We start from the raw sequence: 24348 nt of genomic DNA on the forward strand, positions 1-24348 counted from the left end.
CCCTGCCCTGAGCACATGGCAGCCTCCAAGTGTCATTTTTTAAAGGTCATCTTGCAAAAAGAAGATTTTGATGGTCCCTGTTAAAGCAAATTGAGAAAATGCAAGCATACAGTTCTTTTGGTATCCTGTCAAAAGAATTACAATTGGTACACAATATGTAGATGCAGTTCCATCTACCAAACCCAAAATCCAGTTCAGATAAAAGGTATTTGTCTTTGAGGTGTTATTGTAGCAGTTGCAGTGCCTGCCCTCCCCTCCGTGGACCTTGCACCTCATGATTTAGGCCATCATATGTGACTCAGGAAGATTCTTTGTCCTCATTTTTACAATGTATTTTGAGCTTGTCTCTACATGCAGTCCCTAAATATTTTCAGGTGCTTTTCTTCATTTGTGCTATGCTGTGCAATGCTAATAAGCAATATCTGGTTCTGATACTGCACTTCTTTTTCTTTTTTTTTAAGTAGAAGCTAGGATTCTTATGTAGTTTTGCCATACTAACAACTGGTTTAATCATGTTATGACTAAAACTGGAAAAATTACCATTTGCCATCTAAGTCGGGTATTTACAGAGAATGCACTCTAGTGCACAATGCAGTATGGATGTATGGATTAAACTAAGATACAGCCTTAAAAGAGAAAGGGGATGGACCCTTCTGCCTACTCACCTCCCTCCTTGAAAAGTACAGAAGTATCTTTTCAGTAAGAGCAGTAATCCCACAGAGAGGATGTGGTCATAAATCTATGCTGTTAGAAATTAAAAGAAGCAGCAAGCACCCCCAGGACATTTTCTTACTCTTGATGTGCACACCTTAACACAGCAATAAGAGGTCAAGAAACACAAGATTGAAACAGAAGACACAATCACCTGTTGAACTGATATTCAAAAATCCCAAATTGTAACCAGTGTAAAATTTAGTCTGTTTCTGTTGTTCATTACCATTCATCATTTCAGCAAATGAAAGTTTCATTTTCGCAGTATTTTGTATGGTTCTCATATGTGTTTACAACTATTTGATTTATATTTGTTTTCAACTGTAATTTCAAATGTATAAAATGGCCCCAAATCTTTTTTCTTGTCTCTAGCCACTCTGTGTTGGAAGAGCCAACAAAACTGTGGCAACAACAACAAAACAAATGAATAATTTTGGATGTGAGGTCTGTTTGCTTTGAAAAGGATTAGTATGTTTGTGTACCAAAATGTTGCCAGATCTGCTTCCTTCCTCCTTTCCAAGAGAAATGATTCTGAATTAGGAGGCTTGAAAAACAGATCAAAGGGAAGAATTTTGTTCAGGCTACCTCTAATGCAGGTTCAGTTAGTAATTACAGCATTCAGTTCTGGTCTAGGAAAATACAAGTGGCACCCTTTCTTTTTCTTTTCTGTACATTATTTAATCAGGTCTTGCTGTTGTTCACTGCATGACTGAGATCAAAAATGCCATTGATAAATTCAGAGAACAGACAGTGACTCACACATCCCTCAGTTCAGATTAGGTGAAGGAGAAGGGCACACTAAATAACAGAATTAAATATAGTTTAATGATTGGCAATGCTTCCACGATGTATTGTTCCTAAATAATCTAATTTGATTTACAGTAATTCAGTGTAAATGTAATCCATTTGTCAAGGAAGTGTCTTGTAATTTATAGTTTAGCACGAAATACATGTCATCAGAGAATGATTTTAATTCAGTAAGCTCATGTTTGTGCAGCAACAAAAGAAAAAGAAAATGTTCCTTGAACAGCAAAGCAGGGACATAGTGGATTGCAGTCACCTGGAAGGAGCAACTGCTGCCCTCTGGTCTCCAGTGGGTCCCAGGCTGGGCTGTTTCAGAGATCCTCCTTCCAGCCTGAAGACTAAATTTTTTAAAATCTCTGATTTCGAGTGTGCTTAATTCACAGAATCACAGAATATGCTGAGTTGGAAGCAGATTGAGGGATCCCATTAGTGCTCATTTCCCCAAATTTTGGCACACTATCTCATTGCTCATCACTGGACACCCTGGTTTTGTGCCTTTCTCCCTTCCAAGCTCATTTAAAGCTTTGTTGTCAAGCCCCACAGTAGCTCCTGTGCTAGAGCTCCTTTTCCCCTCTGAGACAGGTGCATCCTGGCAGGTGTCAGTGGACCACGTGTTGAGTAGATCAGCCCGTGGTCAACAAACACAAAATTTCTCCACTGACTCCAGCTTCAGAGCCCTGCATTGACCTGATGGACCTGCCTATTCCTATCAAACTAGTGGATTTTTTTGTTCCTGAAAGCCCTTCTTTCCAGGTTTACAATCTTTTGATTCATATGCTTTCTGAGAGAGAGAAGGGAATCTCTATGTAAGAGCCTCATGGCAAAGTACTGCTCAGAGAGCAACAGAAATAAAGCTGTAGTCTTATGATTATATTTTAATAGCATTCTTTTTATTTTAAGGTACTTCAGCCTAATCCCCCAAGTTATCCCAATCACAGTATCCAATGTAGCATTCTTTTCAGCTGTTAGCAGGTGGTTTTTAAAGCCCTCTTTAGATGATACATGGGGCCCACATAGTGAAGTCAATAGTTAGACAGGATATAATTTAGACTTCAGCTTTTCCTCTCAGTTTGAAATAAAATGATTACATTTCAGGAAAGCCTAAGGCAAGATTTAAAGTTTTATATCAAAAGCTGAATATTTTCTTTTGTTGTACCCTGTTCTTTTTAAGAAAATGGTATTCATTTAAAATAATGCTTGTTCTGATGTATTTGAAAAGGCACTACTCTGAATTGAAAAGAAATTCATAAAGTATGCACATATGGGAGGGGACGATTGCATTCTTTACTGGAGCATGTAGTCAGAGGGTTTTAATGGAGCCCATTCTGCTTAACTGATAGAATGAGGTACCTGCAAAGACGAGCTGTAAGTAACAGATGGCCAGTGGTGTTTACAGAGCAGCCATTAAGGTGACAGAACCTTCTGGGGCTCCTCTCCACATCCAGGTTATAAAGTGATATTATAGTCTCTATTTCAGACCAGAAAATGGTCCTTGACTGTCTTTAAACCCATGGAAAGTAGTTCTGGGCAATAGCTCCACCTAATTACAGTTCTTGTAACCGTTGTGATGCCTTTCATTTCTTGTACCCTAAAGTTATACAAGGGTAGAGGCCACTTGTAGCATACAAAGTTGTAAAGCTGACATGGGACTCAAAAATAGGTGGAATATCCCAAATATGAATTGAATAAGAAATGAGGAGTAAGATAAGAACAGGTAAGGTTGCTTTAACTGTTGATATCCGTGGGGCTGCTTTACCAAGGACGCCCTGGGCACATTTTTTAAAAGCATTACCTACTAAATGTAATTCCTGGAAATATCCTAAAAGCAGATGTGTCTCTTGTAGGAGTTCAACACATCAGCCAAATGAGGAAAGGTCTTCTTTTTCCAGAAGCCATCAGAAGAGTCTAAAAATAAGTTTGCTGTAGCTAAGTAGACTGCTCTCATGCTTGTTAAAATGGAAGACTGCAAAAACCATTATTGTTGCTTAAGGGAAGAGTGTCACTGAACTAGCAAGTTGAAATTTTCTTATGATTGTATTGCAGAAAAAAACCTTAAATTTCTTTCAGTATATTCTTCTGGGGAAAAAAAATAATTCTTCTACCTGTTAGCACAAATGAATACTACTATCTTAAGGCAACACTACCAACATGGTTTACATTCATTTGCCTGAATTCCGTGGTCCTTGTTTTCACGTGTGGATACTTGGCCATAGGAACCTAGGTTAACATTACCTCATTAGCCTTCACACCACCAGTTAAACAAACAGACAATAATAAATATTGAGGTTGATTGGGGGTTTAAGACTGGGTGCTCATGGTACAGAATGGTGAAGGGCTGTTTTCAATTGAAATTACTCTTACAAAGGGATGAATTGTTAATGTGCTGTTATTCCAGATTTCTAGAAGAACTGATGTGGTGACAGAATTAAGACGACAATTAATGGCTGCTGAGGAAGAAGACAGTTTATCATATCCTCCTCTGAATGTGACCACTGGAAACCATACATGCATCCTTTTTTATGCTAGTAATTTCAGCCTCAAAGCCAGCAGTTCAGCTTTAATAGATTTGACAAATGCAACATTTGTAACACAGAATGTGGATATTTCTGCCTCTGAGTGCTCAGACAGCAACACAACGTGAGTAGCACAAGAAATTTCACATCATTATGCGTGCGATTCTGAAAACTATCAGAAGTGTTACAATGTAAAATTAGTGCTATTTTAATTTTCTTCTTCTAAAGCATCCAAAATTTTAAAAAAAAATTGTATTCTTAGAAGAAAAAAGTTAAGACCACAAAAATTGTTCAGAAGAGGCCTCTTAGTTTCAGTCTTTTTCTTCTTATGTTCCTTACTTCCTTGTTTGTTTGTATTTGATCCAGACAGGTTTCCCTGTGTCTGATCTCACAGTCACAAAAATCTCCACTGGCATTAATGAGATCATAACTTCATTCTCTTGAAGGGGAGTATTGCCAGTTAGGAGGTAGTAATTCAGCTAGAAGTACATTAGTGAAACATGATCTCTGTTTTCCTTTACTTTGAAGCACCTGCTCTTGGGTAAATAAAACCCTAGAAATATTTAGTCATATTTTTCTGTGTACTGAACCTTTGCTATATGACTTCTGTAATTGCCTACTGATTTAGAATATTCCCTCAAATTGAAATGTCACAATGATCTAATTTAAGCTGACTACTCTAACATTAAAAATCTGTTTCTTATTCTTAGACTGTCATTAAAATACACAAAACCAGTGAATGGAATCAGCAGCCTAGAGATAAGGTAACTTACGATTTATTTTAAATAGATCTTTTGTGGTTTACAATGCCTGTTAATAAATTAGGAGCAAAAAAAAAGGGGAGGAGTTAAATGAAGATATTATTGAATTTGTTATTTTCTTTCTCTTCTGAGGAGTCACTATGCAGGAAAACAATAATACAGTCTTTATACAGAGAATATATTCATGTGCTCAGGCAAAGTTCTGAAAAAATATTGTAGGCAAACGTCCATACTGTAAGGTACTGGTATATGCAGCTTCCTGTTTTACTGATAGGATCGGGCCACAGTCCTCTCTCAGGTGAATCTAATTGTGATTTGTAAGAACCTCTAGCAGCTGAAGTCTACCTGCATAGCCAGGGCTGTATTGAGTACTAATGTGGATTGCCAGTGCACTCTATTAGTGCTAGCTTGTGGTTAATGAGGGGTGCAAAAAGTCTTAAAAAGTCCTTTTTGCTCCATGGATGCAATACAAGACTGTATTTCTCCTACCATGACAAGAGGGAAGAAAAGCTAGGGAATTGGAAGACCTGTGAAGAAAAATCAAAGGGAGAATCATGGAATCATTTGTGTTGAAAAATATCTCTGTGATCATTGAATCCAACCTTTAACCCAGTGCTGCCAAGTCCACCACTAAACTATGTCCTAAGTGCGACATCTTTTAGATATCTTCAGGGATGGAGACAAAGCCACTTCCCTGGGCAACCTATTCCAAGGCTTGGCAACCCTTTTGCTGAAGAAATTTTATCTAATATTCAACCTAAACCTCCCTGGTGCAATTTGAAGCCATTTCCTCTTGTCCTGTGGCTTCTTACTGGGGAGACAAAACGAACCCCCACCTCACTACAACCTCCTGTCACGTTATAGAGAGTGATAAGGCCCGCCATAAGCTTCCTCATCTCCAGGCTAAACACCCCCAGCTCCCTCAGCCCCTCCTCATAGGACTTGTGCTCCAGATGCCTCCCCAGCTCCATCACCCTTCTCTGGACAAGCTCCAGCCCCTCAATGTCTTTCTTGGAGTGAGGGGGCCCAGAACTGGACACAGGATTTGAGGTGTGACCTCACCAGTGCCAAGTACAGAGGGACAATCACTGTCCTGGTCCTGCTGGCCGCACTGTTGCTGATCCAGGCCAGGATGCCATTGGCCTTCTTGACCACTTGGGCACAGGCTGAGTCATGTTCAGCTGCTGTTGACCAGCACCCCCACGTCCTTTTCCAGTGGGCATCTTTGCAGCCACTTTGCCCTGAGCCTGTAGCGCTGCCTGGGTTTGTTGTGACCCAAGGGCAGGACCTGGCACTTGGCCTTGTTGAACCTGATACCATTGGCCCTGGCACATCAATCCAGCCTGTCCAGATGAATGCTCAAGTGAATAAATGCCATTATTTACACTGAGACAGAAGGACATCCTGTGTTTAGGTAAAAGGACCCCAGAAGAACTTGTGTAGAGGAGAGTCAGTGATGTGTTTGAAGTAGTATTCCGAGTGCATAGAGACACTTGCAGTCATTATCAGAGATCATGACAGGTGGCAAAAAACCAGACTTAAACTGTTATTTAGCATCTCCCTTCTCCCTCAAACATCTAGAGCTTCGTGGAAGAACATAATGTACAGATAAGATTGCTGTTAGTATAGTATTTTTACTTTTTTTACTATTAAAGTTAGCTGTGTATAGGATCCCAGAGACTTGTCCTTGGTGATGGTGTCAAGCATGTCTTGGTCTCAATATTGTGAATTATCAAAGGGACATGTTCCCTAAACACCATGGGGAATTAAAAAAATATTTTCCTTGGATCCCATTCAAAAAATACTGATCTCAAACCAAGACTATACCCAAGTTGTATTTTTCCTTTTACTACAAATCCCAAAATACCACTTTCTCTGGTGCTGCCATGATGCACTTGTGTCTGCTCTTTACTGCTCCTGTCCCACTCTGATAGAGACAGACCCTCCAAAACACTGCTCTGATTCTCATTCTTCATCTTTACATATCCTAGCACAAGTCTTAGCTGGTCTGCTGTAATTTCTTTCTCTATGAATGAATCTGGTTGTTTCCTACTTTTGTCCTGAATATGGCTGTCCTCAGCATAATATCATCCTTTCTAGTAAAATTAGAGTTCCAACAAAATAGTGTAATTCATAAAGCATCCTATGGAGCATGGCACTGTGCTTCAAAACTAGTTTACTGCTAGATCTTAAAGGTGTTGTTTCTTCAGCAGTCAAAAGGCTTCACTTAACTGTACAACAGCAAATTGCAAACCTTGAGACACTACTATAGAAACAAAATCCTCTGAAACATTTATCTTAGATTTTGTTTGCTGCAGCTGGCAGAAGATCAAATGTGATGTTAGTACACACATGGATTTAGTGAGGATTATTTACGTTTAGCCATCTGTTTATTAAAAGAATTATGATTTTAATTAGTTATTGGATGAAAAATTTAATGTGGTCATGAATCTGAGTTGCATCTGGAGAGAAGAAATTTGAAGCAACTCTGCAGACAGACTAACTGTAATTTAAAGAAAAATAGTACAAAAGGTGAATGGTTCACATTTTCTTTCTTTTTCAGGAAAAATTTTTCTATCCTTTAAGCCTGTTGTAGTAGAAGTAGAAATACTCAAAAAGTCTTTCTTGACCTGTGCTTCTACTTGAACACATTATAACTAAATACCAAAATGCATAAACAGCCATTGAAGCTGGAATAAGAAACTCAGGCTCCACAATAGGTGAGGATTTGAAAAGATAGCTCAGGTAAGGTCCTGAACGTTGTCATGCCCAGCAAGTAAGAGTAGCATAGGCTGGCTGTGTTTTGCAGAATTTGATTTATTCCATTGGTCCATGTGTGATCCAGGTTTTTAATAGACCTTCAGGGCATTTAAACACAAATATGTCTAAATCGATGAATTTTTATGTATGACACAGGTGCTTAGAAATGTAAAATGGAATAGAGGAAGAATGTAGGGAGTAGCTTCCAGGGTAACCATTTCGTGAACCTTCACCATGCATTGGCCTGTGTGTGGGAGGTAGAGAGTGACTGCTTCTGTATTGCTTTTTTCCCCTCTTCCCTTTGCTTATTAAGCTGTCTTTATCTTGACCTACAAGTTTCCTCATGTTTGCTCTTTCTGTTCTCCCCCCTGTCCTGTCGACGATGGGAAATGAGCAAACAGCTAAATGTGTGCTTGGCTGCTGGCTGGTATCAACCTCTAACACCTCAGAGCCTTTATAAATTAAAAATAATTCTAAAGACTCACCTGTTTATTTGTAGTTTTCTGTTGGATTGTCACTTGATGGGACAATAGTGTCATTTTAGGCCTCTGTTAGCTACCATAATACAGTATTGCATGCTATATAATGCAAATAATAAGATACATGGAACAGAACCAGAACAAGCTATTGACTTTTTTCATGATTTGCTAACACTTTATTCACCTTCTGTATCTCAGTATGTCTCTTGTCAAGAGCTTCCATAGACATACATTACAACCTCTGTTTTCCCCTTTTGGTTCATTTTGATTACATTTCTTGATCAAGATTACTCCTTGGTAAGATCATGGTCTGCCTTCACAAACAGGACACAAGCAGGGTAAAGAGGTGGAAGGAACAGAGCTGAGAGCCATGACTTCACTTTTTGCCTCTGTGAAGGCCATTTACTTAAGTGTAGGAGAGCTTATCTTGAAGACAGAAAGTGAGGCCAGAGAGGACCATGTTCAGGTAGCTCAGTTTATTAATCAATAAAAGAGGTTCTAACTTCAGCAGCATGAGCGGGATCCAGACTCTACCCCCCTTATCAGCACCAGTCCATGCCCACGTACGAGCAGCTGGTCATATCCCACCTCCCACTTACAGCTGCAACTGCTGCTTCAGCCTGTGCACACACACAGCTGTCACCTCCCTCTCCCTCTCTGTAGCAAAAGTTACAGTTTTATTCATCCTCCTGCTCTTGCACTGGGAGATGAGCTGTTAGGGAGTGGCTGTAGAGTGTTGTGATAGTTTTAGAAAAGGAAGCTGCTGCTGCAGCAGGAGTGGGAGCAGTGGGAAGTAGTTCTTTGCTGGAAGAAGCACCATCTCAGCTCTCTCATAAACTGATCCAGCTGTTTGAGCACTTGTCTGTCATTTTCTCTGGGAAAAAGTGTCCAAGTGAATGGAAGTGTAGAGCATTAGTATTCCAAACTTACATTGATACATACTTGACTGCTGTTGTTGCTCAGTGTATAGAACAGAATAGAGCTGACCCAAAAAAACATGTTTTAAATTCTTTTGCTTAACAGTTGTGTTTCTCTTTGAATCTTTGAAACAGTAATACTAGCTATCTTCTGCTTCAGAAATACCTCTGCTTGTAATGATTAGCCACATGAGACATGATCAGTGGTGGTGGCATTCAGAGTTCATACAGTTATCTGGCACAAAGGGAACCTGGCCCATGACCAGGAGTTTTCTGTGCCACCATACATAAAGTACATAATGTCTCTAATGTACATAATTGTCTCTAATGTTTAACACGAACGTAACATTTCCTTAAAAAGCCAAAGTACTTTCAGTTCTGCAGATAAAACCTTTGTTCTCTCTCTGCTCTGTATGATTAATTTGCTATAATGTGCTCCTTCTATTTGCTATCCACTCATTTGAGAAAATGTTAATGAAGTAATTCTATAGATTTTTGTTTTTTGAATGTCTTTTTTTCTTGTAATTTAATGAACTATAGTTACATCAGTTATCAGTTAAGTGTGTGCTTGTTGGAGGCTATTCACTGTTAGTTGTTTGGGAAAATGCTAAAGATAAGAGCCTGTATTACTAAGTTAACTGTGCTCAACTAGTTAACCAATTAGAATATTAATTCCCGTAAGTCTGCAAGTAACACAACATTTTAGTCTGGTGTAATGTGGAGAGATAGTATTCCCTTTCACTCACGTACATGGCCTTATAAAACTTTTTGATCATATGGTCAGTTTACAAGGAATTTCCTTCTTCACCACTTTTCTCATCTTACCAGCAAATGTACAGACCAAACCGGCCTCTGTGGTTGGCATAAACATTTAAGTAAGCTTCTCTGTGTTTACAACTGGCTTTCAGCTAGTGCCTCTAGCATTGCTACTGGGACACCATGGAAATTCTGTTCAGATTGTACTGTAAATCAGGAAAAGGTTTCTTTCTTCTAGCAATAATATCAAAGTTTTAATTTTGTAACTGTGTAAGAATAGAATATTTTCTATATATATTTGTGAATGTGGACTGGATGGAATTCAAATTTTTTTTTCTTTTTCACTGATGCTTGCAGCTGAATGTTTTATGGATAGAATGGCTCAGGCTTAAAACATAAGGAATGCCATAAGACAAAACATCCTTTGCTCACTTCAATGACACTGTGTTCTAGAATTCCTTCCGAGCATTTTGAAATTCTTGAGGATTCTGAAGTTATATGAATGGCCACAGATTATTAATATTTAAAAAAAAAAAAAGTATAATTTGTGGTTAGATTCTATGTTGTGTGGTTGACACAATATTGAAAGTAACTAATTTGAGCAAACAAGCAATACTCTACAGAGAGAATATTCTTTCTATATACATATACCCTATAGAACATAAAATAGTCTATATTGTGACACATTTAAGATGACTGTACTTTTTTTTCAAACCAATCATAATTGCATCTAAGTTATTACTTCGTATTTTAAAGTCAACATACAGTGTTACCCATTGTGGATAGACATATTAGAAAACTTAATTTTGTAGCAAGTCTCATTTATTGCTAAATAGATTTCTCTTCTAAATCTTTTGTGGCTATCAATAATCGAAAGAAATCATCAGCAAACTATATAGAGGTACACTTGCATTGACCAAGTAGGGTTAAAGTATTAAAAAATGTACACTAAGGAGAAAGGTTTATAATTTCCTTATGAAATAGCTTGAATGCCTAAAAGTAACAGTATAAAAATTGGCAAAGATTAGCACATAGTCCTGATCTGTAAAGGATCAGGATGTACTTCTGGATGTCTGTATTGTTCAATTCTCAATTGTTTCTGTTGGGAGCTGTTCAGACTGCATTGGTAGTAACACACACATAAATTCCATGATTATAAACTGCTGGATACTGCTGCAATACCACACATACACAGACGCTTTCAAAATAAGAAAATACTTTTTTGCGCCTAGCCTACTTCCAATTGTGAAACTAGAGCTGACAATCCCTCCCAACCCTCCAGTTAGGCAAAACTGTCTTCTACATCAAATTCAGACCTTTGCAAAGGAAATTGCCGTTTAGGCATTTGAGCTAAGAAAGAATTGCAGTGATAAATTAGAATGGCTATCATGCTTGTACCTATCATAAAAGCAATTTTCCAAAAATCCCATGAAGTGTTTATTCAGAGGCACTGCAGTCTTACTGACACTTTCTCAGCTTCTCCTCCTCTGGTTATAAACTGTTGGTAACTGATGAAATATGGCGCTGGCAGAGGCCCTTGAAGAATGAAATTGCGTTTGCTTCTTGCCTGCCACAGTTGTAAGAAAGCTGTGCTTGTGAGATGAAACTCTCAGTAGTAAACACATTCACAGAATGTCTTCACTTCTCAACCATCTTAATGACATGGGAGGCCATGTCATCATCAGCTGTGATGTTTGCAGCCAGCAGTAGTGAACCTTTATCTGCCACCAGTACTTTATCAAATGTATATTAATTTTTTTCCTTCTAACCTTTTGACTTCTTTTTTTTTTTGTCCTCTGTTCCTAGGTTTTTAATGAACAACAAGTTCTATGAAGGCTCCGCCAGAAAATGGTCCACTTTAGATTCAGTTGAGATTGTACAAGATGGAGAAAAGCTTGCTAAATTTAATGTTTCTGCTATCTCTGCCCCTGCAGAGTATTCATTTCATTGTCAGCTGGTGGGAACAAGCAATCTCTATCCTGCAAGGCTAGTTCCATCCAATGATGAGGCAAAAAATTGGGATGTTTTCATTTCCAAGTTGCAAGTGAGTATGCATTGCCATTTCAGAGACAACTCCAAGAACTTTTACTTACTATTGTAGGTGTTGAATGACACACATTCAAAATCCCCTTACCTTCATTTCAGCCTGGGGGGAAACGTAAAAGAAAAGCTGTTCCTCTAGGTGAGCTATTTGGTAGAGGGGTACAAAAGATGCCAGTTGCTGAACAAGGAGAACATGAAAGCACAGCTTTGAAAAACAAAACTATGAAGTTGTCCACAGGAAAGAAAAACCAATTAAACCAAATGCGCTTAATCAGGCAAAGAATGACTAAGTCCTCATGCCTGTTTAATGAATTGGGCTGCTCTTGGAAACAGGGGCCTCTTAGGTGGGTGGCTTTATGCTGCTTACTTTGTTTTTATTTGATTTCTTGGCACTTTGTTTACCCAGGAAAGTATAGCTCAGTGTGGCTGCTGTTTTCAGTGACATGGACTGTCGGTACTCCTGCAGCTAGAAACAAAGCCCAGTGCAACTAAATTTAATGGGAGGTTTGCCATGGACTTCAATCAGGAATGGTACTAGGTCCTGCGTGGCCCAGAAGGAAAGCAGCTGGCTTTTTTTGAATGAAAACAAAGCTTTTCTGCATATTTATTACAGTAGTACAGACTACATATGTGAGGTGTAGATGATTACACCTTTACTATTTTGAACTTTGTTCTTGACTTCAGAGAAACAACATTTATATCTTAAAACAATATTGCACTAAAGGATCTCTTTGATGAAAGAGATCATGAAGATAATAGGAATAATTCCAAACTGTACTCTATTTGTCAAACATGAGCTAACCTCATGATAACTGGATACAAATGCTGATATAATTGTATTTATAATTCTGATAACAAACCAAATCTCAATAATCTGACTCTAGACTTAACATTTCTGCTTAAACAATGGAAATCTCAAAGAAAGAGCATTGGTGCTTAGATTTATTTTGCACAAATTCCAGTATCAAGTCTCACCATTTTTTGAGAAACCATGTTGCAATACATACTAATGTTGTGAAGGTTCCTTATGATGGTATTTTTTTTGTAAAGGACTGAAAATACCATTGTCCATGCAACTGTACTTTGCCTAGTTAACTCTTTGGAGTTAGGCTTTTGCATCACTAAGATATGAAAGGACATGGCCTGTGGAATTACAAAGTGTTCACTTACCATCTGTCTTTTCCTTGAATTTCTATATTACTGCGTTCTTAAATAAGCCTTGCTCCAACTTTAGTAGGCATCCTTTCATTGTGGTCTTAACCAAGAGTAGAAGTAATAGGTTTCTCATCTTCCTTATTGATCTGGAACAGCAGCTGCTTCCACTGTCCAGACAATAGAACTTCCAATTCCTCTTGAGAAAGGGCTTTTTCTCTGATCATTTCCTAAAGATGGAACACAACGTAAAAACTCCCAGTCTGATTTTTTTCTGTTGTGTGAGAAAACAGAAGGTCATGATTCTGGGCTCATTTCCAAGTTCTATCTGACCTAGATCATACTTTTCCAGGTGCCTTCCACTGATACATACTGAAAGGTGATCTCAACATCAGTCTTGTTATTGCATAAGGTTTAGAAACCCCTGAACACTGTTGCATGGAAAAAAGCATGTGGGATGTGCTCAGTAGTTGCAGCCAGCACAAAATCTTGTTGCTGAAACTGAAGAACACGATTTTCATGTCAATGTTACGCAATGAATTAGAAACCAGGATCCAGTGCCAATCAAACTGGCACAATTGCACTTTGCAGTGCTGGCTGCTGGAAGCTAGATCACAGTAATAGAAGGACAGTCACAGCTACAGAGGGAAGCTTTGCACAGCTTGTTCCAAGGCAAGGTTGAACTGGTGTAGCCTTTTACTTCAGTTCTGGAGCTGCCTCACTCACTACCACTGAAGAAGCTCTGTGGGATGCTGTCCAGGCGTGCTCACAGCGTAGGATGTCACTACTCCTGTCTCACCATACCTGTACAGAGCACCAAAACTGCTCTGGGTTTAGTGGGGGTTTTGTTGGTTGTTGTTGCTACAGGAATGGTTGTTCTACCACGATACCTTTTGTCCTTTTGAGGATCTCATATTTGTCAAAGAGCTTAAAGAGGAGGCTGCCACCAAAAGCACTGCTTTTCTTTAGTATGTGTGGTTTAGAAGCACTTTGAAACCTATGAAAAACTGCCAAAAACTTTAAAATCAAGAATATTTGGATTCTTTGTAGCTAAAATATCTCAAAGTTCAAAAATTAGAAGTTTGGTGTGCATTTAAGAGCCATAAACCCAGCATATTTTGCTTGAACTTTTTGTCAAAGGTCATATGATGAGAAATGTCTGTTCAAAAATATTTAAAAACAGTAAATACAGACTTGTATAACAAAGACAAATGACTGGTCCAAACACTAAAATTAAGACTCCCACGGTGCAGAGGCCTATATACAAAAGGCTTTTGCATTCTTAAATACTAGAGAACCACGCGTAAGTATTTTTAACTTCTCTATATATGCTGCTAAGAGTCTCGTTATTATCTCCTGCCTGGTGTCTTAACACCCCCACAGAAAGGATAAAGCTTCAGAAAAACAATAAAATAACTCTGCGTATTCTTCATCTCCTGCCTAAAAGTAGACATAGCGTTTTAGGAATGTAGAATTGAATCTTTCACCTAGGCAGTTCAAGAAGCATAATGCTGTTTTTAAAAAAAAAAATAAAAGGAGAGGACCACTAGAATGAAAATAATAAATTTCAGTATTTCTGGCTCTAAATCAGGAGTGGCAAAGCTCTTCTAAATGGAATAAAGTACTTGTTAAGTACTTCAGAGAGTTCTTGTAAATGTGGTAAGAAGTGTGTATTGTCTTCTAGAATTTCAATCCGGTTTTTTGAACACAAATGACTTAAATTGTCACCTGCTTTCTGTTTTTATTGCCAGTAAGTCGTTCAAGCTACATTTCATGACTCCTATTTACATTCTCACTTGTGGTCAAAGCAGTGGCTTAACAAGAGAAGGCTTTTGCAATCACGTGTATTCTCTAAAACTGTGCAAACAGTTGTCCAGCCCTGCAGCTTACTTTCACTAATCCTGCTTTAATCAGAAGCCCGAGAACCTTTGATGAAAGCTGACAGTCTTTGTGAGTTAGCTACCATGATCTGACTTGTAAAGATTCTTCTACAAGGCCTAGAAAACGTTGAATTGCTAAAATTGTCTTCACATTATCTAAAGAGCCCTTAGTTCTTCATATAATAATAGTTTTATTAATCATCATTCTGGAAGGTACAGACATTGCTCATAAAACACATATTACATAAACATTAATTTTAGGCACCTGAGCCATGACTGAATGCAAACCCAGAGTGTTTACTGGTGTAGCATGGTGGATTTGTTCAGTTTGTACCAACACCTTTCCTAGGAAATACAAACTCTTTTATTACCACAAATAAACTAAAGCTTTCCATTTATTTTATTGTAAACCATAGAATAATCATGGAGTGGGAACACATAAAGGAAATCCATGATCTTCTGCTTTCTTGCTTATTGCCTGGTGGTAGAAGTGATTGAAGTAAAACAATCATTTTTTTAAAATTTTTATTTGATAATATGTATAGAAAATAGTAATTTTTAACGTGTTGTTTCTTTACCAGTGGGTTTGTGATATTTGCTTTCCTTACACATCCATTTCAAAGATTCTGTAAATGCATAAGAATCCCAGTCTTCATTTTTCTTTATAAAATTTTTAAGAATGAATCAAAATGAGATCAGATGAATTCTTTCCTTCCTCTTCCTCCACCAGTTATGTTCCCTTCCTTCTGAAGGAATCGGTGCTTATGCCATTATGCGCGTTTGTAGAGGTGGGGATTGTCTTCCCTTTCTTCATAGTTTTCTAATCCTTTGACTGGTTTGAACAAAATTTCTAGAAAGTTAGTGGTCTCAAAGGCATTCAGTTTGTTGCTATTTTTGTACAATTGGGATCTAGGCAGAGAATATATCTCCAAATTTGTTGATTTTTCTGAGGAGAATTACATGGTTGGAGGTCAGTCAGTGGCAAACATTGAGAATTCAGTCAAAGCAGAGATATTACAAACTTCTCTAACTGCTTTTGAAAAGTTTATATAGGTTTCATAAGTTAATACACAACACATATCCCATACCTCAATAAAGCAAGCCTTCCCTTCTGCTCTGAGTCTTTGATGTCTAAGGAGGGAGGAAGAAAGATTTCACAACTTTTTTCTCCTTGAACTTTCACTAAAACTCAGCCAAAAAAGGTCATCTTTATTAGATGCATTTTAAAGTATGTTCCAGGAGTTTTGTTTGTCAAGGAGCTATGAGCTAAAACTGTCAGATTATTTCAACAAATGTCATGATCTGAGCAGCCTTAACTCTCATGCCTTTGAGTGCTTTGAGTTTCCTGGTTCTGAAGTGGTCATTGAGCCGATGATCAATGAATCAACTGATATGCTGATTATGTGACTGCAGAATACTGATCACATGTCCCCTGTGGGACTTTACTTCTAAAAGTAATACAAATTTCTGAAGTGGGAAACCTACTTCTTACCAAAGAAATGGATTCTGCATCTTTAATTTCCTGGGTGAAAAGGAGATTGTTTTGCAGAGGATTTTGTTCTCACTCTTTTTTTAATGGGCAGAGTATAATAGTTAAAAGGTGTGGGTTTTTGTAATTACCACGTATATCCTGAAAGTAGGGACTACGCTCCATGCTTAATTGCACTCATCTGTCTACCTTTCTTCATTTTCAGATTCAAGGCTTCAACATTATAAACAACCAGTTTTCCTACGCAAGTGACTGTACAGGTTTCTTCACTCCTGCAATCTGGATGGGCTTGGTAACATCTATAATTTTACTATGGATCCTGACCTATGGAATCCATATGATCATGCAGCTCACAACAAACAACAGATTTGATGATCCCAAAGGTCCAGCTCTGTCAGTTCCTCAGACAGAATAGCCATGGATTGACTTAATGACACTGTGGCTTTTCCTGGTCTGATGTTTATGATTTTTATAACCTTTTTACTTCATATATATATAACTTGAAAAGATACCATAGGAAAATCAGATAATTAACCTACATATAAAAGTGATCCTTATGTTTGGCAACAATAATAATTCTATTTGTTATTACGATCATTTGTTAACAGCTTTTTGTGTTAAGGTTCTGAAGTGAGACTGTAGAGGTTATTACTGTCTCTGGCTATTAGAAAGGCCATTCAAAACTTCCTTCAGATTAACTTTTATTGACAAAGAAAGCATACCACAACATAGATAACTGGGAAGGATAAAATATTGTTGATGGGAAGCTATATATTGAAAATACTGGTATCTCTAAAGGCTCTTCAGTAAATGTCATGATGATGCTACAACTTAAGAAATTTTAACTGTGTTTTGAAATTTTATCTCTTGAGTAAAACATCCAGAAATGTACAGAAGTAATAAAGTGTAAGTCACTAAATAGATGGTCCTGAGAAGTCCTTTCAAAATACATTACTTTGTTCAGATGTGGTATCATGAAGGAGAAGGGTTAGATTAAAGTTTGGCTTCCATCTAATGTTATCTTATGCTTGTGAGAATTAGATTGAGTAACGCTGACTTGTGTTTGCTTTAGCCATGGACAGCTGATGGGGTTCTAGGCAAGATAGGTCCTTGTCCAAACAGATCACAAAATGAGATTTGGTGTCATGGCAGTGAATGCAAATTTCAGGTTCAGAACCTATTATGATTCAATGTGCCGGTGCAGAGAGCATCTAACAGAGATAAGGTCATTTTCTTAGCCTCCTCCATTTTCCAGGCATCTTTGGAGAAGTTATGAAGTTCATACAAAAAAAAAAGGAAAACTAGTACATAAAATTGTTAGAAGCACTGTGATAATGTACTGTTTAAGTCTGAGCATTTTATGGTCATCTCAGTGCTTCTAGAAGCCTGAAAACATTCACAGTGTGCTGTGTTCTTCTGCAATTAATAGAAACACTATATCTTCTAATTGGGTAATCTGATTATGGAGTGAATTACTAAATTTTATTAAGAACAAGGAAACAGTAAAAGAGCAATGGTAAAATCGCAAAAAAAGGTAAAAATAAGGCTTTTATTCTTTCTTCTGGTATGTTTTGTTTTGACTGGGCATGTTCAATTAGTAGTTAAAAAAAAAAAGGCATTTGGACAAAATTACATTTGTGAAATGAGAAAAAATGTAACTTTTCTGATCCTGTACAATGAAACAAAGGAAAGACAGTTGGAATCAACTATTTAACTAGACAGACAATAGTTTCTATTCATCATTTCTGGGTGTCACACTTTTATTATGCAGTCCAAAAAGTAAATTAAATGCTGTCTGAAGCTATTCCTTCTGAATCAGTCAACCCTGACCTAGAAAACAAAAGGAAAGTGTCATATAACTAGCAGAGGTGTCTCCTGTGCTGTAATATTTTTCCCAAATGCTTTTCAGAACCTCAGAGAATGCATTTGATCTACACAAAGCCTCTGTGTTAGAAAGGCGTATTTTCTTTGCACAATTAGTTGCCAGGAGACAACTGGACTTGTTTTATTAATTCTCCCTTCGAAGCAGGTTGTATGAATGTGACAACGGAAAATTGACATAATAGTCATGTAACTGTCGCTAGGAGAGGGAAAGGCTATTACAAAGGACTTGCTTCGTAGAAGACAGCTTTCTTAGGACTTTTATCTAGTTTCAATAAAATTTGGAATTGATTTTGTTCAACAGTGGTGATGAAAAGAACTGAAGAACAGCTTTACCAGGCCACCTAGCTTAGCATTCTATCTCCAGCAGTGGTATGAGTATGGTGAGCATCTAGTAGTGCTCCCTGCAGATGTTCTCCCATTCTCCACCATTTAGCTCAGGTACTTCCTCAACTAGAAGTGTTGCCTTTGTATTTAATAACTCTGGGTATAGTTATAGCCCATGAATTTATCTGGCCTCCTCTTGAGCCTGTGGGCTCTCCTACAGCTCACAGTGTCCTGATTATAGTACGGTACTGGGAATGCTTGTTTCCTCTCTTGCTTGCCCAGGATGGACTCTGGAGAAGAGGGAGAGGAAACAGTCTCATATTGACTGTACCACGAGGAAAAGATAAGCCTCTTCCAGAAGAGCTGTTTGCTGTGTTTGGTATTACACATTCCAGGGTGAAGGCGAAGGCATTTTTAACAGAGAAAAGCTTTTCCTTTCCACCTTCTCTCACAGCAGTGATACCGTGCTTTGGCAAGTAGGGCCTGTGGGGGCAGGTAGTCTGTTTCTATAGCGACTTGGGATATCTTTGTAATGGGGAGATCAAACCACAAGCTTATCCTTGTGACGTCTGTGCTGGGAAACACATCATGAAAAGAAAGGAACTATCTACAGCTCTAGCTGTCCTGGGGGCCAGGTGGACTGGGCTCCAGGGACAGTGGCCGGTCTGTTGTGGAAAGGAACTGCTCTCTGTCCACATGGGATGGGTTCACCTTCGTGCTTGGGCCTCTTCTCACAGGGGCCACCCCTGCTGACAACGCCTGGACACAGATGTCCAAAACCCCTCCTCAGAGGGCCATGTAGGCTGCTGGAGTCCCCACGCCCTCGGAAGCCCTTGCAGCTGCACATCACACTGCCCTGTGGCTGGAGACAAAGACAACTGATCACAAAAAAAATTCATTCTTTGTATATAAGACTGTGCCTAAGACTGTGCCTCAGGAAATTCTAGGAGGATTTTGCACCTGTCTGTGTTTGTTTCTCTTTCTGAATAAAGTTAAAACCCTGTCAGGGGCCTTCCAGTTCTGCGTACTTCTGATTCCACAATTCAGCTTAATCATAAATGTACTTGTTAAAACATGCCTGTTTTGGGAGCTGTTCCAGACAGACTATTAGCTCTGTCTGGAAGAGTGTGAGCCTTTAGGACTTCTACCAGAGTTCTCTGAATTCATCAGAAGTACTGACTTCTGTGTGTGTTAGCTCATTTCTCTACCAATTTAAAAAATATGTAGTAAAGATGAAGGGGATGATGGGTAAGAGTATAGTTAGAAAAGTAAGAGCTTTTTTTTCACATATATATATATATATATACACACACATATATAAATTAAATTTTGTGAAAAAGAATCAGGATCTTTAAAAAAACTGTGGCAAAACTAAAAAAAAAATCAATTTAAGTCTGAAGAATCAAGATTAAAACCAGAGAAACCCTAAAACTAAACACAAATATTCTGAAGAAATATGGTATTTCATCACAAAATTCAGTAATAATCATTTGTTGGAAGGGATAAATGAGATGGAGCTAGAATCTGAACCTCCTGATTTGTGTCCTGGTCTGTTGGTTTCTCTGCCTGTAAAATTACTCATTTCAAAAATCATATAGAAACCCAGCAATGACTTATAATGACACAGAATTATAATAGAAATAGTCCAAGGATAGTATTTTTATGTAGGCAGTAAAGGAAAAATAGGTTATTCTATCTGCAAGGAAAAACTCAGTGAAGTAATTAGCTCCACCTTTCTTTCTGTGTGACTAATAAATTACATGCAAATCTAAATCAGCTGAATTATTAGGCAGTGCCCAGGCATTAAAGAGTTCTGTACTGATTTCAGCATAAACTGAGGTCAAACAGGAGAAGCTGTAGAGGCTGAAAACAAGGAGTGACTTCAAAAAGCTAATTCCTAAGATAATCAGAGACACAAGAAGAAGTCTGAATGTTGGATACTGGTCACTGCTGGCAAAAAAATTAGCAGTAGTGGTGATGACTTTCAGGGCAAGTGTGGTGACAATTTTACTGTTACACCAAACAAGAAGAAGAGACAACACACACAAGGGGGGTAGGGAACTCCTTTTCCTGAAGGCTGTTTTTCAATCTTGCATTCTGTCATGGGTTGACCTTGGTTGGCTGCCAGACACCCACTTGGCTACTCTCTCCCTCCTCCTCCTCAACAGTACAAGGGAAGAAAATACGATGGAGAATCTTGTGGATCAAGGTAAAGACAGTGATACCATTTAGCAGTTACCGTTATGGGCTAAACAGATTTATGGAAGATTAATTTATTTCCAATTGAAATAGGTTGGGTAGTAAGAAACCAAAACAAAACTAAACCAACGCCTTCAGTCTGCACAAATGCCAGAAAATCCCATGGTGTCTAATACCTTCAGTAAAAAACCCTGATCTTCAGTTTGCTGATAAAGATTTTGTTCTCAGGTTAGTCCATTAGCTATCAAAAAGTAATGCAAAATCAAGGAGAAAAGAACAGTTTTTCCAGAACTCAGATTTCTAAAGGCTTAAAAATTTTTGAAGTACAAGGGGGTGGGGCAAAGGGAAAAAAAGAGAGAGACCTTACCAAGGGGTGGTTCCTTAAACAAGTAGTCTCTCCTTGCCTGAATGTGGGCCAGTGTCTTAATCTTCCTACTTGTGTAGGTGGAAAGGGGACTTAAAACAGTGACTGAGCCCAAGAGCAAATCAGCTGCTACTGACATCCCACAAATGAAGTGGCTTCCTTCTCTCTACCACAGCTTTTTGTATGCCTCCTGTGGGAACACAGGTTCCTTGCTCCAGATTATCTGGATTTCTATATAACCCCTGGAGCTGGTATGTTCTTGAATTATTATAGTTGAGCTTTGTTTTAGACTGGTTTTTGTATCATTCATCGTTGCCTTAATAGAAGATAGTTTACTGAATGATTGTGTTTTTTCTGCTTTGCAAAGAGCAATGTAAGTGTCCAGTAGAAGACTGAGAAACCCATTTTTAGTCTTTCCTAGTATTTCTTTAACTAAATGCGTACAAGTGACATAAAATGAATGGTGCACAGTCACCACAACATCATATGCAACTAACTTAGTTAATGAAAACTGCAAAAATAATGTTTGTAACATAAAAACAAACCCCTAACAAATGTTTTTATAAAAGTAATTTAGGAAGGTGGATAAGTTAAGGACTTTCTGATGTAATATTTGAATTATAACTTTGTGTATCCTATTTATTGTGGGTAAATATGGATGCATATAGATAGCAGAGTGATCAATTGAGTTATTTAACAGATATCTTTCACTGAAGTGTACCGGCATGATTTAAGATACTGCTGTCCCTGCCTACCCTGCCTTTCATTCATGTGTATCTGTGCCTCAGCTGCCTGTTAAGCACACACTGCTGCGCTCTCCTTTTCCACCAAAGATGTAATGTATCAGATTTTGCACTAGAGTAGCAGAGATGCAGGTTCTTGTCTGGGTCTGCCATTCTTGCTGCTGAGTAATAAAATTCTGGCAGAGGAGCAAAGCGGATAGCTGCAAACATTGATGTCTTAACGTATTATAGCAATACTGGGGAAAGATTTTTACTATAGTTGTCAAAAGGGGAAATATAAAGGATTCAAATAGCCAAGTGGCTTGGCAGGAGCAACATTACTGATAGCCTGAGAGGCAGGACCAGCTCCAGTTCAGGGAATGTGTTTTCTGTCTCCACATGCCTCAACACACTTCAGCTAATAACCTATGTCAGGGCAAGTTCAGGAGTGCTCTGTTCCATATCCTGCTATGAAGACCCCTAAAGGCTGTCTATGGCAGAAGAGAGCTAGAGAGCACCAAGATCCAGCTGTGGACACCTTCTCTCATTCTGTATCTTCAGTCTGCAACTGAACAGGGATGGCCCAGGCCCCCAACAAGTTTCAACCCTTCTCCTTAGTAAAAAAGAGGAAAGACAAATGTGGGAGAGGAGGGGCAGTACAGATCATCATCTTTTCCTTGGTAGTGAGAATCCTTGCACTTCTGAGTGATTTCCAGAGTCCTTGCCTGGAAAAGAAAGGCTAAAAACAAAGGACCCAGCCCGTTCCAGTGGAGGTGTGCACATGGTGATGCTGGGCCGTCTTGGAACATTGCTCAAGTCTTCAGCTTTCTCTCCCAGAGCCACTCTTTGGGGCTGTCTGCAAACTGAGGCAGGAGTCACTGCTTTGGCTGCCCTCCAGAAACCCTGAGGTAGCTGAAAGGGGGTGTAAGGAGGGTACTGTGCAGCTATATTGCATTTATCTTATCACCTTCATGAAGCATCAGAATTGTACCCCAGAGTGCTTGAAACAGAAAGTTAACTCCCGACTAGAAAAATCTGATATTTCATCTAGCTTTTTATAACTAATTAGTATTACAATACCAAAATAGTGTGCTTTTGCTTGTAGAACTTTCATGGATATGTACTTATACTGCAAGAGTGGAGCGGTTCCATCAGTTTTCAGTGATTTAGGTTTTCACAGTTTTTGCCTGTGTACTGATTAGTTTTGACATCAGAATTTACACCTTAATGGCTTACTGCTACCAGTTTCTGTGGTCTAACAGTGATTAATAGAAACCTAAATGGAGATAAATTGGTATGGTAGGGTTTTTGTCTGGGTTTTTTTTTTTTCCCCCTTAAATAACACAAAAATTCTTTACTGGATATATCAGGGAGTTTATAGTTCACTCATGTTTTGACATAATTTGAACCCTTTTCTGCTATAAGTGCTTTTATAGCACTCTGAAGTTCGAGGCATCAGAAAGGGTTTTTTGGGGTAAGCATGCTTCTGGCAATGGGTAAATGAGCTAAAGATTAATGATGACTTTTCTGAATTGTAAAATATGAAACTCTCCTCTGTATAAAACTGGTGTCTAAGAATTAAGAAAGACATAGGTTTTTGCCTAATGAATTACTATCTTCTGTTTGTTATGAAACTCTTGGTTAACACTTGATCTAGTTAATTTTATCACCTTACTTTATCAGAAAGCTGAGGGCCTCCTTCAGTAGGATCACTGTTTTCATTTGGAATAGCTGGTGGTTTCACTTCAAAGATTCAGTAAGATTGCATGTTCCTCATTAAGTAAATCTGCCCCTTGTCTAATCAGGAGTGTATGCATCTGCTGCAAATCCAGGGCCAGATTCAGCTGTTCTGCAATGGGACTCTTGTTCCAAAAGTGCTTTATGTATTGTATCTGGAAATTACATAATGATCAAAATTACAGCTTGTGTGCTCCTCCAATAGTGTAATAATCTAGGGCCTCCTGTCTCAAAGCATCAGCACAGTTCAACTGCTATAGAATCTGTGCTCTAGCACTTTGCACCCTAAAGGGCACTTGCAACAGAGGAGATAATGCCTGCCATTAGTGTTCTAAGTGAAATAATTTCATTATTGTCATTAGAAATTATTGGTTTAGTGTATTTGGAAGGAGGATGATCTTTCTGCTTTAATCACTAAGGCCAATGTTAATTGTTAATTTCTTATTGGATACTTCTTTTAAGGAACCTCGTATCTTCACTCTACTGGTGGTGCTGTGTTGGTAGTCATTTCATACCAGATACTAATACAAGATTCTGATACAGAAGAGGTCTCCAAATCAAGATTTATTAATGGAAATCAGTTCATGTATACGTAAAATCTGCAGCTTTTTGTCAGAACACAGCCTCTTTTTTCTGGTGTGCTACAGCATGTTGTCATATATAAGCATGTATAAGCTACAGCTTATACCTGAGATAACACTGGTTGTGTAGACCCTATCGTTTGTCCAAGACCATAATATTAGCAGTTCTCCCCCCAGACCCTAGGGGTTAATGCAGAGATTATACAGATTTACGTCTTCCTCCTCTGCAGTGTGGTGCTCCTGCCATGTCTTCTCCAAACAGACAAAGTATT

General features: G+C 38.4%; 2 protein-coding genes across 2 annotated transcripts in view; both read left to right on the forward strand.

Annotated features, from left to right (window-relative positions):
- Positions 1–17188, forward strand: part of LOC103622092 (V-type proton ATPase subunit S1) — a 51486-nt gene extending 34298 nt beyond the window's left edge. The window contains exons 7-10 of the mRNA XM_008640986.2: positions 3911–4152; positions 4739–4792; positions 11508–11745; positions 16471–17188. Of these exons, the coding sequence (XP_008639208.1) occupies positions 3911–4152; positions 4739–4792; positions 11508–11745; positions 16471–16680 (744 nt within the window). The 3' untranslated portion in view covers positions 16681–17188. The remainder of the gene's footprint in view (positions 1–3910; positions 4153–4738; positions 4793–11507; positions 11746–16470) is intronic.
- A 2384-nt stretch (positions 17189–19572) lies between these two features.
- Positions 19573–24348, forward strand: part of SLC13A1 (solute carrier family 13 member 1) — a 49450-nt gene continuing 44674 nt past the window's right edge. Inside the window, exon 1 of the mRNA XM_017743742.1 lies at positions 19573–21287. The gene's annotated coding sequence lies outside the window, so the exon portion shown is untranslated. The remainder of the gene's footprint in view (positions 21288–24348) is intronic.

The sequence above is a fragment of the Corvus brachyrhynchos genome, unplaced genomic scaffold, assembly GCF_000691975.1.
Source record: "Corvus brachyrhynchos isolate BGI_N302 unplaced genomic scaffold, ASM69197v1 scaffold29, whole genome shotgun sequence".
In the NCBI taxonomy this organism is placed as follows: domain Eukaryota; kingdom Metazoa; phylum Chordata; class Aves; order Passeriformes; family Corvidae; genus Corvus; species Corvus brachyrhynchos.